Raw genomic sequence first — 15,892 nt, forward strand, 5'->3', positions numbered from 1 at the left:
GTTCATATTGAACTTACTTGTCCATATATATATATTGTGTAGACTGTATGAGCTGCGGAATTATGGGACCTTGTGATGATGGGATTGATTGAGAAAATTGGTAGTAGTCAATAACTTGGGATGTCCTAAATGTAAACGAAACTCTGCCGAATTTTTGGTAAAAAGAAAAAAAAATTTACCTTTAAATAAAAAGGATGTGTTGGGAACTTTTAACAATGATCGTTCGTACAGTCAGACTGTTACAGTTAGTATCAGAGCCCTGGTATGGGTTCTGGGAAGAAATCAAAAGAGGTTGTTGATGTTTATTAATTTATTGCAGGATGGTATGTACCCATCAAGATATTAGAACAAATCTATCCTCTGCAGGGAGGGGGAATAGAGATGTAGACTTTTCCGAGGGGCAAGAAGAGAGCCTTTTAGAAGATACTGCTTCACATGCACCGGTAGTATCGACTCAAGCAAGGCATGAAGAATTGACAGGGCCTCAAATTAGACAGGCACCAAGGCAAACTGGGGATGTTCGACAGACCATGTCAGCTCCACGGGAACAAGTGGAGGTGCCCCCTCAGACTACACCTGCAGGGCCATCTGTTTTTTATGTTGATCCGATGCTCGTGGCCTAGATAGTCAAAGCAATAATGGAAGGTATGGCTAATGTTGCCACTCCTATGCCAGCACCCCCACCTGCACCCATCATACCAACTGTTTCAGAAACAGCTACAGCTACTAATGATGTGGTACATCTAATTCGTTGGGTGAAAAGTATGAGAAAAATGGGTTGTGAACCCTACTAAGGTGAACAGAATGCTGAAGTGGTAGGAAGGTGGAGAAAACCATGATTCAAATTAAGATACCACATGATCTGCGAGTATATTGTGCTACTCAATTACTATCAGACGGTGCTATGACTTGGTGAGAGACAGTTCAGTTGAGGAGGGCTACAAAAACCCTATCCTGGGATGACTTCAAGATAGAGTTTGAAAATTAATATTACTCCAAATATCATCGGAAGATGAAGGAATAGGAATTCTTGTCCTTGAGACAGTAAGGGAACTGATTGAGGCAGCACAGGCCTTGGAGGTTTGTATGGAAGAAGGCCAACAGAGTCATGGGGGTACAGGAAAACGAAAGGATATGGAATTTTTAAGCAGGCCACCGCTTCCAAAGAAGGGTAGAGCAAACAATTCCTTCAATTCAAAAAGAAAAGGGGGATGTCAACCAGCTTTCGACAGGATATCGGTGGGAAGTCGGGAAGTGGTCAGACCCACTCTAGGGCTATAGCTGCAAGGGGGCATAATGATCAGAAGGAAATCATCTACCCTCGATGTGCTCAGTGTGAACAAAGACACCCCGAGAGTTGTATGGTTTCTCCTAAACGATGCTATATATGTCGAGGGGAAGGTCATAAGTGGAAAACCTGTCAGTACTTGGGAAGAGGATGTCATCACTATGGCGAAAAGGGTCACTTTAAAAGGGAATGCCCCCAGTTAAACACTGAACAACCTCAGAGACATAGGCAGTAAAGTCAAAGTCATCAGCATTCTATCACAGTAAACAGACCAGGAAGGTCGACTCAGTCAGGAGCTAACTCAAACACGGGACGACCCAGAGTGCAAAATGAAAAGGATCAAGGAAGGGTTTTCCATATGACCCAGGAGGATGTCAGAGCAGCATCAGATATGGTGGCAGGTATGCTGCAAATAAATGACTATCAAATGCATGTTTTGTTTGATTATAGTGCCACTCACTCCTTTATAGTAAAGAAAAATGTAACCAAATTAAGTAAGGAAACAAATGTAACCAAAAGGGTAGAGAAAGGATTTATTATTGGGACACCCTTGGGTGAAACTGTGGAAACAAATGTTGTATTTGAAGGGGTGAGAATTAACATTAATGGGTGTGAACTAAAAGCAGATTTAATACCCCTAGAATGAAGTGATTTTGATATAATTCTAGGTATGAATTGGTTGGGCAAAAATAAGGCTCGTCTTGACTGCTTTACAAAAACAGTAACCTTCCAAGGGGCTAAGGGTGAAACAATGGTCTTTAAGGGAGAGAGAACTTCCAACTTTACAAATATAATCTCAGGTATGGTTGCGAGAAAACTACTAAAGAAAGGTTGTACAACATACCTTGCCTATGTGATAAATTCAAAAAAGGGTAAAATAGGATTGTCTGACATTTTAATTGTGAGGGAATTTCCGGATGTATTTTCGGAAGAATTGCTAGGACTACCCCTAGAAAGAGAAGTTGAAGTCATCATAGATATATTAACCCAACCACCGTATAGAATGACCCCAAAAGAATTGGATGAGTTGAAAATTCAATTGCAGGAGCTTTTAGACAAAGGGTTCATACGACCAAGCAAATCACCTTGGGGGGCACCCGTATTGTTTGTAAAGAAGAAAGATGGAACGTTGAGGCTTTGCATAGATTACCGTCAGCTGAATAAAGTGACGGTAAATAACAGATATCCACTCCCGCGGATAGATGATTTGTTCGACCAGTTGAAGGGTGCCAAAGTATTCTCAAAGATTGATTTAAGATCAGGGTACTACCAGATACGAATCAAAGGGCAAGAAGTGCCAAAAACGGCCTACAGAACTCGCTACGGACACTTTAAGTTCTTGGTGCTACCCTTTGGATTAACTAATGCTCCATCACTTTTTATGGATTTAATGAACCGAGTATTCCAACCATACCTTGATAAGTTTGTTGTCATATTCATCGATGACATCTTGGTTTACTCCAAATCCTATGAGGAGCATGAACAGCACCTGGGACAGACACTACAGATTCTGATGAGCCGTCAGTTGTATGCCAAGTTGGATAAATATGACTTCTGGTTAAAAGAAGTTACCTTTTTGGGGCATGTAGTGTCTTCAAAAGGCATTTTTATGAACCCTCAAAAGGTGGAAGCAGTTGTGAGATGGGAAAGGCCTACTACGGTAACTGAAATTCGTAGTTTTCTCGGATTGGCAGGGTATTATAGAAGATTTATCGAAGGGTTTTCAACGATAGCAACTCCGTTGACACGACTCACTAGGAAGAACATAAGATGGGAGTGGTCAAAGGAGTGCGATGAGAGCTTTCAAGAATTGAAGAGAAGGCTTACTACTGCCCCCGTATTAATCCTTCCATCCAGAACAGAAGGCTTTGTAGTCTACAGTGATGCCTCAAGAAAAGGACTGGGTTGCGTTCTAATGCAGCATGGAAAAGTAGTTGCCTATGCATCGAGATAACTGAAGACTCATGAAGTCAACTACCCAGTTCATGACTTAGAATTGGCAGCAGTAGTTTTTGTTTTACAAGTATGGAGGCACTATTTATACGGATCCCGGGTTCAAATTTTCACGAATCATAAAAGCCTTAAATATATGATGTCGTAGAAGGAATTGAATATGCGACAACAGAGATGGGTATAATTAATTAAAGACTAAGACTGTATTATAGATTATCGTCTAGGAAAAGTGAATGCAGTCGCGGATGCTCTCAGCCGTAAAGACAAGGCGATTAGAGGTGGACCAGTGACTTGGAATGAGGAAACCATGATTGAGCTAAAGAGATTGGGGGCAGTATTAAGTATGAGTCCGGAAGGATCCTTAATGGCTCAACTAAGGGTGAAGTCAGGATATCGAGAGCAAATATTAGAGGCACAACAACATGATGATGAGGTGTCAAAAGTGAGAATCAAACTGGAATCGGGGGGTGAAACTCTTTTTCGAATGGGTAATGATGGAATAGTGATGTTGGGACGACGTATGTATGTGCCTGACAACAAAGCCCTTAAACAAAAGTTATTATGAGAGGCTCACGAGTCTAAGTTCATTGTACATCCAGGTAGTACTAAGATGTACCAGGATATGAAGCAGTACTACTAGTGGCCAAATATGAGAAAAGAAGTGGCTGGTTACGTGGCAAAATGTAGTATCTGTCAACAAGTAAGAGTAGAACACCGAAAACCAGCAGGGCTGTTACAACAATTACCAATCCCTGAATGGAAGTGGGAGATGATCACAATGGACTTTGTATCGGGACTACCCAAAAGAAAGAGGGGAAATAATGCAATCTGGGTCATTGTGGATCGACTAACTAAGTTTGCCCTTTTCCTACCAGTAAAGATGACAGATTCAGTTGACAAGTTGGCTAAGATTTATGTGAATGAAGTTGTAAGGCTTCATGGAGTCCCAACATTAATTGTTTCAGACCGAGACCCAAGATTTACTTCACGTCTCTGGCCGAGCATACAACGTGCCTTGGGAACAAATTTGAGTATCAGTACTGCCTTTCATCTGCAGACTGATGGCCAATCTGAGAGAATTATTCAGATCTTAAAGGATTTACTAAGGGCATGTGCTTTGGAATTTGGTGGAAACTGGGAGGAGCACCTATCACTAGTAGAATTCACGTATAACAACAGTTATCAGGCAACAATTGGAATGGCCCCATTTGAAGCTCTTTATGGCAAAAAGTGTAGGACACCCTTGTGTTGGGAAACCAAACAACTCCCGGGGTGTCTTTGTTCACACTGAGCACATCGAGGGTAGACAATTTCCTTCTGATCATTAGCCCCCTCACAGCTATAGCCCTGAAGCGAGTCTAACCACTTCCTAACTTCCCACTGATATCCTGTCGGAAGCTAGTTGATGTCCCTCTTTTCTTTTTGAATTGAAGGAACTGTTCGCCTCTACCTTTCTTTGGAAGCGGTGGCCTGCCTAAAAATTCCATATCATTTTGTTTTCCTGCACCCTCGTGACTCTGTTGGCCTTTTTCCATACAAGCCTTCAAGGCCTGTGCTGCTTCAATCAGTTCCCTTACTATCTTGAATTATAAAGCAATCAACCTTTGCATCAATTCTTATCTGAAGCCATCCCTTAACTTTTCTATCATGTGTTGTTCTGATGAGACATAATATGGTGCGAATAGTGAAAGGTCATGAAATCGTCTCTTGTATTCGAGTACTGACATTCCCTCCTGTCTTAAGGCTAGGAATTCATGTTCCTTCATCTTCCGATGATATTTGGAGTAATATTGATTCTTAAACTTTGTCTTGAAATCATCCCAGGATAGGGTTTCTGTAGCCCTCCTCAACTAAACTGTCTCCCACCAAGTCATAACACCGTCTGATAGTAATTGAGTAGCACAGTCTACCCGCAGATCATATGGTATCTTAATTTGAATCATTGTTTTGTCCACCTTTCTAATCCACCTTCCCGCCACTTCAGCATCTTGTTCACATGAGTAGGGTTCACAACCCATTTCTCTCATACTTTTCACCAAACGAACTAGATGTACCACGTCATTAGTAGCTGTAGCTGCTTCTGAAATGGTTGGTATGATGGGTGCAGATGGGGGTGCTGGCATAGGAGTGGCAGCATTAGCCATACCTTCCATTACTGCTTTGACTAGCTAGGCAGGAGCATCGGATCAACATAAGAAACAGATGGCCCTGCAGGTGTAGTCTGAGGGGGCTCTTATACTCATTCCCGTGGGGCTGATATGGTCGGCCGAACATCCCCAGTTTTTCTTGGTGCCTGTCTAATTTGAGGCCCCATCGATTCTTCATGCCCTGCTTGAGCTGATACTACTGGTGCTTGAGAAGCAGTATTTTCCAAAGGGCTCTCTTTTTGCCCCTCGAGAAAGTCTATATCTCTGCTCCCCCTCCCTGCAGAGGTTAGATCTGTTCTAATCTCTTAGCGGGTACGTACCATCTTGCAATAAATTAATAAACATCAACAAACTCTTTTGAATTTTTCCCAGGACCCATACCAGGGCTCTGATACCAACTGTAACGGGCTCGGTCGTACGACTTGATCAATGTTAAAAGATCCCAACATATTCTCTTAATTTGAGGGTAATGTTTTTTTTTTAAATCTATCAAAAATTCGGCAGAGTTTCATTTGTATTTAAGATATCTCAAGTTATCGACTACTATCAATTTACTCAATCAACTCATCATCACAAGGTCTCATAATTCCAGACCTTCTATCAATCATCATAATTCATAATTCAACACCTCATACAATCCACAATATATATATATATATATATCCTATGAGTAAGTTCAATATAAACATAGCCCACATATCATATCATAAAATTTAAAAGAAAAAGGAATACTAACATGCAAAGAAAGCATTACAGCATAATAAGTATTCTCATTTCAAAAAGGTTAATTATAAGATAACTAAAGTACCACATGCTAAGCTGAACTTTTATAAATACATCGAGGTTTACATAAAAGCATACTACATAAACGCGTTAATTCCCTTTTGTTCAAGTTAAATATTTACATAAGCTTGACAAAGTAGAGTCTTAAACTAATGATCTTCCTGGATATTTGATGGACCTGTTACATAAATAAACATGCCATTATATTGATAAAATAAATATACATATGCTCATGTAATGTACATGAAAGAAGTATTAATTTTCTATCGGATCCATAAGAATTATAACAAACAACTTATGTTTTGCTTGTAAATCTTTTAAACTCAATTAACACTCATTTGTATATTCTTACATATAATATTCACGTGAAAGTCTACTGTTACTGTCTAACTTTGAATGGTTGGTGTCCAACCGTTGCTGTTTGAACTGTTGCTGTCCAAACTGTTGCTGTCCAACCATTGTTGTTTGAACCGTTGTTGTCCAACGGTTGATGTCCAGTCGTTGCTGTTTAAACACTCATTAGATTGTTAACTATATCTAGAGTTCTAGAACTCCATTTTAAGTGAGATTGATCTCGTTGGAAAGCTAAGACACGAGGTTACAAGTTCTCTGAAGGAAGGAGAACCCAGTTCCGCCTCCAAGATAGTCAAAATTGCTCATCAACCCATCAATCCTACTGCCCTACAGAATCAGTCACGACTCAGTCTCGGTTGGTAACCCATAACTGAAGTTCTACATCTCCAAATTGAGCAAGATCAGTTTTCTTGGTTATCTAACATCCAAATATATAATTTCTATAGGGGAATCCGATCCTAATTCCCTCATCCTGCTACCCGAAATCTCACCAAAAATCAGGAGACAAGTCTGTCCAGATTCGTCTCCCCCTCCGCTACACAAAATACTTTAATAAACTACATACCACACACATGAATTAACTTAATTTTAACAATAAGTACTTTTTTCCCAATTCATGTCTAAGAACCCTAACCTATGATTCAATATCAAGGCATCAATTCATTATCAAATTTGAAATGAATTTTTAAGATCATGTTTAGAACACCTTACTCGGTACGAATTAAGATTTTGATCTTCAACTAGTTGAAGATTTTCAACTCCCTCCTTTCTTTTCTTCTTGTTCAATTTCTTGTTAATCCCTTGCTCACAAGTGTTTATCCCATCTACAAACTCTTAATCTTGGATGAGTTCTTGAAATTTTAGTGTTTCTCTCTTGATTTTGCAAGAATGAGTATAAAACTCCATATTTTCTCTCCTTATGGTTCCGTGCATATTTTTGGTAAGGAGAGAGTATTTATACTTTATATTTTTACTTATTTGCATTTAGGCCCTATTTTCTTTAAATTTCTGAATTCCTGTCTTTTATTTAATTATATGCATGAATTTCTTGACTTTTATTTCTCATATAGTTAGTTTTTAATTTAAATAATTTTTAATATTTTTTTTTTCAGACATTTACAAATAAAATTTGTCGTGTTTAAATAGCATGTGAAACTTTCTTTAAGCTACAATGATGGATGTCAATGGCTAGAATTGCCTCGGTAGTAGATGTTTTCCATGGCATTGATGATGGCGTAGCCATAATGTGGCTCTAACAATCCTTTTCCTTATTTATTTTTTTTGTTTTCTTTCCTCTTTTCTCTACAGGACAAAAAAAACCACAATTTTAATTTACAATAACTTATTTAACTTCTTAGAACAAAGCATAATCATGCTTTCAATGTCAAACCATGTGATCATCAGGGAAAAAATGAAAATACCATCTAACTTATAAATGGCCGCTCTTCATGCTGAGATTCTAATTACTATTCATTTATTTATTTATTTATTTTATCTACTCCAACCAACAATTTGTTTATTCTCATGAATTAATTAATTTAATGACTACAACCGTAAAGAATCCAAACAAAGGGAATATTAGTTCCAAACACTAGCAAACAAGATATGGAGATGGCCATTCACAATTGACATTTCTGCCACACAAACAGTAAAAAAATATCATTGAAACTTGAAACTTGCTCGGAAAGAAATGTTTGAAGGCAATAATATTTAATTGGTCTCTCTGCGCACATCACCTGCCCAAAGTCTTCGCCTTATCTCTCGCTCTCTCATCCATTTCTGGATTTATTTCTTCGTGTAAAAATGACAGTAACAGTCTCTTCAATTCTAGTCTCCATTGTTTATGTTGCAGTGCTAAGATGGGCATGGAGAGTTTTGAACTGGGTTTGGTTTCGGCCGAAGAAGGTCGAGAGGTGCTTGAGACAACAAGGTTTTGCAGGCAAGCCTTACAGGCTTTTGTTCGGAGACTGGAAAGAAAGTTCAGATATGTTGAAAGAAGCAAGGACCAAACCCATTGGTTTATCAGACGCTCTTCTACCTCGTGTCATGCCCTTCCTCCATCAACTGGTCAAGGATTATGGTATTCAACACGCAACCCTTTATTATCTCTCTCGTAGAAAAGATGATTTTTCTTGCTAATTAAATATTTCTCCGATTTATTAAGAAATTCCTTTTGTCTTCTATAAGGCGGCAATGATTGAGAAATTTTATTTATGTCGAACAACTTTTGTTCACCGTTTCTCAGTAAAACTCTGTTATCATCGGTTTATTTTAATTGATAAAATATTATTTTTTATGAATACAAAAACAAATTAATATCATTGGGAATCAGAATGCCATGTTCCATTGGTTAGTGCTGCACTGTGCTGGCCGAATGTTTCAGCCGATTTTCTTATTTTACTTCATTTTATAGTGCTCTTGTGGACTACTCTCGCCTCAAACCTAGTTTTCTATCAATGGGAGAAAAATATTTTTAAAATAGACCAAGTGGGTGTTAATTTTCAATATTCATGGTATGCGTATTTGATCTCTTGGTAGTGTTGGTTTCCTACTGGACAGAACAGTACTAATTACTAACAGTTGAAAACATTGGTTTCCAAGTCAGTATTGAACTTGTTATTAGTTGGCTAGAGGTTGTATAAATATAAATAAAAGAACTTAGTATCGTTTTATACTTTTGTATTTATCTAGGTATATTAAAAGAATCATAACTTTATGTTTTCCTGCATGTTAAAGTAAAGTTGCATCTAGAGAAGATGCAACTTTGTCAACTCTATTGATGTGTTCATAAAAATATAAAAATCTATTAGAAAAAGAAATAAAATTCTCGTACAAGAATTTTACCTTAAAGTGTGAAGTGCAATTTTTTCTGGGTTTGGATTTCTTTTGTTCATATCTCAATTTGAGCCTCGTGTATTTACCTTAAAGTGTGAAGTTGCACCTTCACCAGCACTCGTGTATTTGATTAATAAATATGCTTCCTCTGACGATGCAGGTAAGAATTCATTTATGTGGGTTGGGCCGAAACCAAGAGTGAACATCATGAACCCTGATCAGATAAGGGACGTATTCATGAAGATAAATGAATATCAGAAGGCCTCTCACCCGCTGTTGAAACTTATAGTATGTGGACTTGCAAGTCACGAGGGTGAAAAATGGGCTAAACATAGAAAGATAATCAACCCAGCATTCCATCAAGAGAAGCTAAAGGTGATCATGATAGTCTCAACTTATTTGCCTATAAGCATCCATGCTCTTCGATTGCCTTGAATGAGTAGCATGCATGTTTTGCTCTCATATGGCTGTAATATAAAACTTTTGATGATGATATGTTCTCTTTGCTTGTTACAGCTTATGATACCTGTGTTTTACGAAAGTTGTAGTGGGATGATTAACAAGTGGGAGAAGCTGGTCTCTGTAGACGAGGGGCCATGTGAATTGGATGTCTGGCCTGATCTTCAAGGCTTAACATGTGATGCTATTTCTCGAACGTCGTTTGGAAGTAATTACGAAGAAGGAAAAAGAATATTTGATCTCCTCAAGGAACTTACCAATCTTACAGCTCATGTTATAATAAAAGCTATTGTCATACCAGGGTACAGGTAACTCTTTATTCTGTTTTTGCTGGACATTACAATTCAGTTCCTTCAAGTTAGTCCTTCTTCAATGAGATATATCTTAAAAGTATGAAGCAGAACAAATCCAAATCTCTTGACAACATGTTCATGGATTGCATGTAGGTTTCTGCCGATCCCATCTAATAGAAGGCTAAAAGCTATTGACAAAGAAATAAAAGCTTCTCTTAATGCTCTCATCAACAAAAGAGAGAAAGCAATGAGTGCTGGTGAAGATGCAAAGAAAGACTTGTTGGGTTTACTTCTGGAATCCAATTTTAGAGAAATACAAGAGCATGGAAATACCAAGAGCGTCGGAATGAGCATTGAAGATGTGATTGATGAATGTAAATTATTCTACTTTGCTGGACAAGAAACAACCTTAGTTCTTCTTACCTGGACCATGGTTTTATTGGCTCAGTATCCGAATTGGCAAGCACGCGCAAGAGAAGAGGTTGTGCAAGTCTTTGGTAACAAAAAACCAGATTTCGATGGGCTAAATCACCTTAAAGTTGTGAGTATTTCTCTGCATTTGCAACTGAATTCTTCTACATCAATATTGTCTTATTATTGTTAAGAACACAGAGCATTCTTGCATTTAAAATGCAAGCTTAGGTATCCTGTGAAGAAAAAGTAAGATAGCAGAAAAAAAACGTTCATGTTTTCTTTCGTTGAATTATTAATCGGCCAAAATGACGAGGAAAAGCAACCAACAGATGAGTAGGCAAGCAAGCTAGGAGGTGACATCTATATACATTAAGAATGAGATTTACTAGTTCTTGGATCAACATAAAAATTCTCATTTTAGTAAGTTGAAATGGCATGCAAATGATCTCAATATATGCGATATTTTATTTTATCTACGTTGATCGCATGTCACCTTTCTGACGGATTCTTACCATGTAGTATCATTTTCTCTTTTGATGCATGTTACAGGTTACCATGATTTTGTATGAAGTTCTTAGGTTATACCCGCCGGTAATTATGCTTAATCGAGATGTTCATGAAGAAATAAAGCTTGGAAATTTGCTATTACCTGCCGGAGTGCAGGTCTCGTTGCCAATAATCCTCCTTCACCAAGATCATGAACTATGGGGTGATGATGCCTCTGAGTTCAAACCAGAGAGGTTTGCTGAAGGTATTTCAAAGGCAACAAAGAGTCAGGTCTCATTCCTTCCATTTGGATGGGGTCCTCGAATATGCGTTGGACAAAACTTTGCTTTGATTGAAGCAAAAATGGCTTTGGCAATGGTTTTACAGCGCTACTCTTTTGAGCTCTCTCCGTCGTATATTCATGCTCCTCGCACAGTCATAACTCTTCAGCCACAGCACGGTGCTCCAATGATATTACGTAAACTCTAAAATGTTTATATGTGACGGGTAAGAGTTATCCTCTAGTTTGTAACCCTTCAGCCACAGCACGGTTCCTTCAAGGTATGGTTTATGATGCACTTTTTATTATTATTATTATTATTATTATTAGAGGCCTTTGCCAATTGATTAATTAACTGTGAAAGAATATTGAATTAAAAAGTACATTATGGGCGTCTAGATAGATTACATACACAATTAACCGAGCATAAAAAGGAGTAAAGAAAAAGGGTAGTAACTGAATATATGTATAATTAGCTGACATCACAGCTCAATGGCTTGGAAGAAATATAGAATGAGTCTCCAGCAGCTTCTCTTCTGCAGGGCTTGTCTGAAATGCAGAAAACAATCCTGGCACCCATAGAGGCTTGTTGCATAGTATTTTTCGCTACATGGTTCCGCACTTGTTGTAAATTATTGTTTTTTGATCAACGAATAACTTGTACAACAAGATGTATTGTACTAATGAACCCGTTCGAGATTGCACAGCACCATTTCCTCGAGAGCTGGTTGATAGGATCCCCGAGGAAGACTTCTGAGATTCTGAATTGCAAGATCAGCTCTCTCTTTTGCCAATTCCTGTGCCCTTTCAATGCCACCACAGTCCATAACCAACTCAGTAGCTTCATCAAGAGAACCACTCTCATGGAACTCGGTCTCGATTATTTCTCTTAGTTTTGGTGATTGCTCTAGAGCAAATATTACTGGAGCAGTCAGGTTCCCCTTTGCCAGGTCACTGCCAGCTGGCTTCCCCGGCAGCTCTGCTGACTGTGTAAAATCTAATATGTCATCCACAACTTGGAAGGATAGACCAAGATTCTTACCATATTCATACATTAGCATGCAAACATTACTGTCCACCCCACTAAAAATAGCAGCTCCTTTGGTACTAGCAGCAATTAAGGAGGCTGTCTTGTAGTAAGCTCAAGATCACAGTCGAACAAGCTAGATTCCTGCTCTATTTCACCACTTGCAAAATCCTTAATAACCTGCCATTGAGCGAGAATAATTGTAAATCAACTTCAGTTACAATTTTTTAAAATTAGATAATATATAGCATAGTGCAAAAACTCCAAGGTTATATCAGACACTGGACTATATATACTCGGATATACAGAATGGAGTTGCAGACCTACCGAGCTGATAAGCTTAATGACTTCAATATTTTCAAGATTTGCTAGGTACCATGACGATTGAGCAAACATAAACTCCTCAGCCAGTACTGCTACCCTTGTACCATAGTGTTGATGAATACTTTCCTTCCCAGCAAATTAGCAGCTGTGAACTGAAAGTCAGAGAAGGCCTTGCAGTAGGCCTGAAATTAAATTAGAAACAAAAAACAAAATGAAAATGCAATAAAGTGTGTAATAGCTATTTCAGTTTAGCTACTCTACTTGATGTGACAAGTATGAGATCCGATGATGGCATGGTCAGTACCAGTGATTACTTATTAGTATATTTCCTTCAGTTTTTTATCTCTGATTAGGGAGCAATTATTTTAACAGTGAAAGTAGTGTATTACATCACTTTGGATGTGCACATTCAAGCTCATCTCCAGTCAATAGGCTCTAGCGTAGTAATTTACATTGAAAGAAGGCTTCAGCTATCACTCATCTATGACATACTGACTGATAAGTAGTGATCTATGGCTTAAGATCTCACTCATCTATGACATACTCTCTGATAAAGTGATGTATCTCTTCAGATTCCCACAAGTTTATAGGCTTTTAAGAAAGAAAGGATACATATTTCATTGGATCTTCATACAATACAGTGCACAAGCCCATTCAACCAAAGATTTCTTCACAATCCCTGCTTGGAAGAATAATAGATAAATTCAGTTGCCGTTCTAAAGGGAAATAGGATTCTAGGGCAATGAACAAGTCCAAATAATCAAAGTTGGCTTCACAATAATCATAATTTTCATCTCACAGCTAGGTTGACTAATATGCGAGCCTGTTGGACATCCATCTATTAGAACCCTTCTCTTTTCAGCCTTGGACTGGTTCTGCAAAACTCTAAACAGGGCAAATGGAATTAAAACTTATAATCCTTGGATACATTTCTTGAAACTTTTATATTTAAATCTTTGCATATGTCTAGAAATACTCATTTAGAAATTCTCCAAATGAAGCTAATTTAGGGAGCACAACCATGATATATGTTCTATAAACTGATCTTTTAGTTACAGTAAGACACGACCTTATCCAATACAGATTATAAAGCTGATAACCGGATTGAGTATTCTTTCCATCAAGCATGCTGTACAAGAATATCTGTAAGCATATTACAATAACCAAATAGAGGTTGTTGTCTGTTACCATTCCACGGCTACAAAGACCACAGCACTTTACAAATACTAAGTACAGAGCATGCAAACTGTTATTCGGCGTTGGTGACTAACATTAGATCCTTGTACACTGTAAGTTTTAAAATAACTTGGGTTTATTCAATAAGCATGTGTTGGTGAATGATGCAGTGACATTAATGAGATTTTTCAAGTTGCTTTGATGTGAAATTCAAAATCCTATCTCTTCGCATGTCACTTTCATCCAATACATCGTCATGTATTAAACTTGCAGTGTGGATCATCTCAATAATCTCCACTAAATGCCGATGTTCAGTTGTATGTTCCCTGCAAAGCAGGAATGCAATATAAGTTTTCTATTCCATTCAGCACCATACGAAGCCCTTAAAATACTGGATAAAACTTACTTCAACCCGACTACTTCCGCCGTGGCTCATGACAGTAGAAAGGCCAGAGGTGGTCACATTCTCTTCCCACCAGCACTATATATCTGCTCAGCTGCAGACATCAAAACCGTATTTTCTGCAGCAACAATCTACCAGAGCATCTTCATCAGAAATATAAAAGCTGAATATAAAGAACAAGACAAACTATTCTGATCCAGTGCAAAAAGGTACATGACTCATCAATATAGAAGGTAACAGATAGTAGAAAACAGACAAGTAGAACATGGAAGCAGGTAAAAGTTCTTATGCAGTGGCCCTCTTTTGTGAACTCATCTTGTGCCAAAATAACCTTGTTTACTTGTACTATAGTACAGATTCAGTGCTGAATTTAAATTTTTACGCATTACCGCTATGCCAACTTATATCAACTCAGAACATTTGTAGTGGTCTATCAGCTAACCACTAGTTAATATATTGGTAAAAGTTCATTCTTCATTGATCTACTACGACACAAGTGCCCTAAAAACTATTTTCTAAAATACAAAAAATAATCTCATGGAACCTCATTCTACCACAAGCAAACATTAACTATTCACTGATTAAGCATCATCCTAATATTATATCAGATAAATCATAATGCATCTTTCTATGGAATGAAGATGAATGAGCATGCACTTGAGCCAGGAACCAAATTCTTAAGCAAGAGACTGAGGAAGAAGAGCCAATTCCCAGCAAAATAAATTACATACAAGGATAAATACCACAGCCACAGACTAACACAACAATTCAAGATGGCATTTTGAAGCAAAACCACATTCGTATTCCAAGAATCAAGAAATCATAAAACACCATCAACTTACATAAAGCACGATATGAAAATTCAGCATCTGTCATTATTGGCGTGGAAGAACTCAATAGCAAGCAATAACTACATCCTAACATATGTCTAACTACACAATATCTAACATGCATTAACTACTCAACAACAAATATCTAAAAAGGGCACTCACCGACCAGAGATTTTGCTTAAGAGTCTGAAGATCAGCAGCAACCACTTCAAACAAATTTGTTAATGAAACTGGTTCTCTTGACTCTTTCTTCAAAATTCAGAAGTACTGTTGGACCTTCAGCAACCACTGTATCAAGCCAAAAATGAACAAAAATACCAACATTTCAAGCATTACAACATATTACATCAATGGCAGGTGCTTTATTGATGGAGACCAAGCACTTAAATGTTATGTTAAGTAAATGGAATCTGTAAACACCCAAAGGAAAATATATATATATTTAGAGAGAGAGAGATGATGATGAATGCAGTTTTCGCTGCCGATGCAGAAATCGGCAGCGATGCAGTATTCGCTGCCGATTCTGGACTGGGCAGCGATGCAGTTTTCGCTGCCGATTCTGGACTTGGCAGCGACGCAGTTTTCGCTACCGATGCAGTTTTCGCTGCCGATTCTGGACTCGGCAGCGACGCAGCCTTCACTACCGATACAGAAATCGGTAGCGACACAGTTTTCGCTGCCCATTTCTTGATCGGCAGCGACGCAGTTTTCGCTGCCGATGCAGAAATCGGCAGTGACGCAGTTTTCGCTGCCGATTTCTCAATGAACAGTGACGCAGAGCTGGGAGGGAGGGGTAAAACTGATTTTAGATAAACCAAACAAGGATAAGGACACACCTAA

General features: G+C 38.2%; 2 protein-coding genes and 1 pseudogene across 2 annotated transcripts in view; 2 read left to right on the top strand and 1 right to left on the bottom strand.

Moving 5' to 3' along the window:
- LOC18103316 (cytochrome P450 72A397) overlaps window positions 1-15,892 on the top strand; it is a 138,832-nt gene that overhangs the window by 106,612 nt on the left and 16,328 nt on the right. The window lies entirely within an intron of this gene.
- Window positions 8,212-11,643, top strand: LOC18103313 (cytochrome P450 72A397). The gene is made up of 5 exons (XM_024611746.2): window positions 8,212-8,605; window positions 9,521-9,735; window positions 9,877-10,127; window positions 10,266-10,653; window positions 11,076-11,643. The coding sequence occupies exons 1-5, from the start codon at window positions 8,329-8,331 to the stop codon at window positions 11,499-11,501; spliced, it is 1,557 nt and encodes a 518-aa protein (XP_024467514.2). The 5' UTR covers window positions 8,212-8,328; the 3' UTR covers window positions 11,502-11,643.
- Window positions 11,720-14,444, bottom strand: LOC127903996 (solanesyl diphosphate synthase 1, chloroplastic-like; annotated as a pseudogene).

This window comes from Populus trichocarpa, chromosome 11 (assembly GCF_000002775.5).
Source record: "Populus trichocarpa isolate Nisqually-1 chromosome 11, P.trichocarpa_v4.1, whole genome shotgun sequence".
In the NCBI taxonomy this organism is placed as follows: domain Eukaryota; kingdom Viridiplantae; phylum Streptophyta; class Magnoliopsida; order Malpighiales; family Salicaceae; genus Populus; species Populus trichocarpa.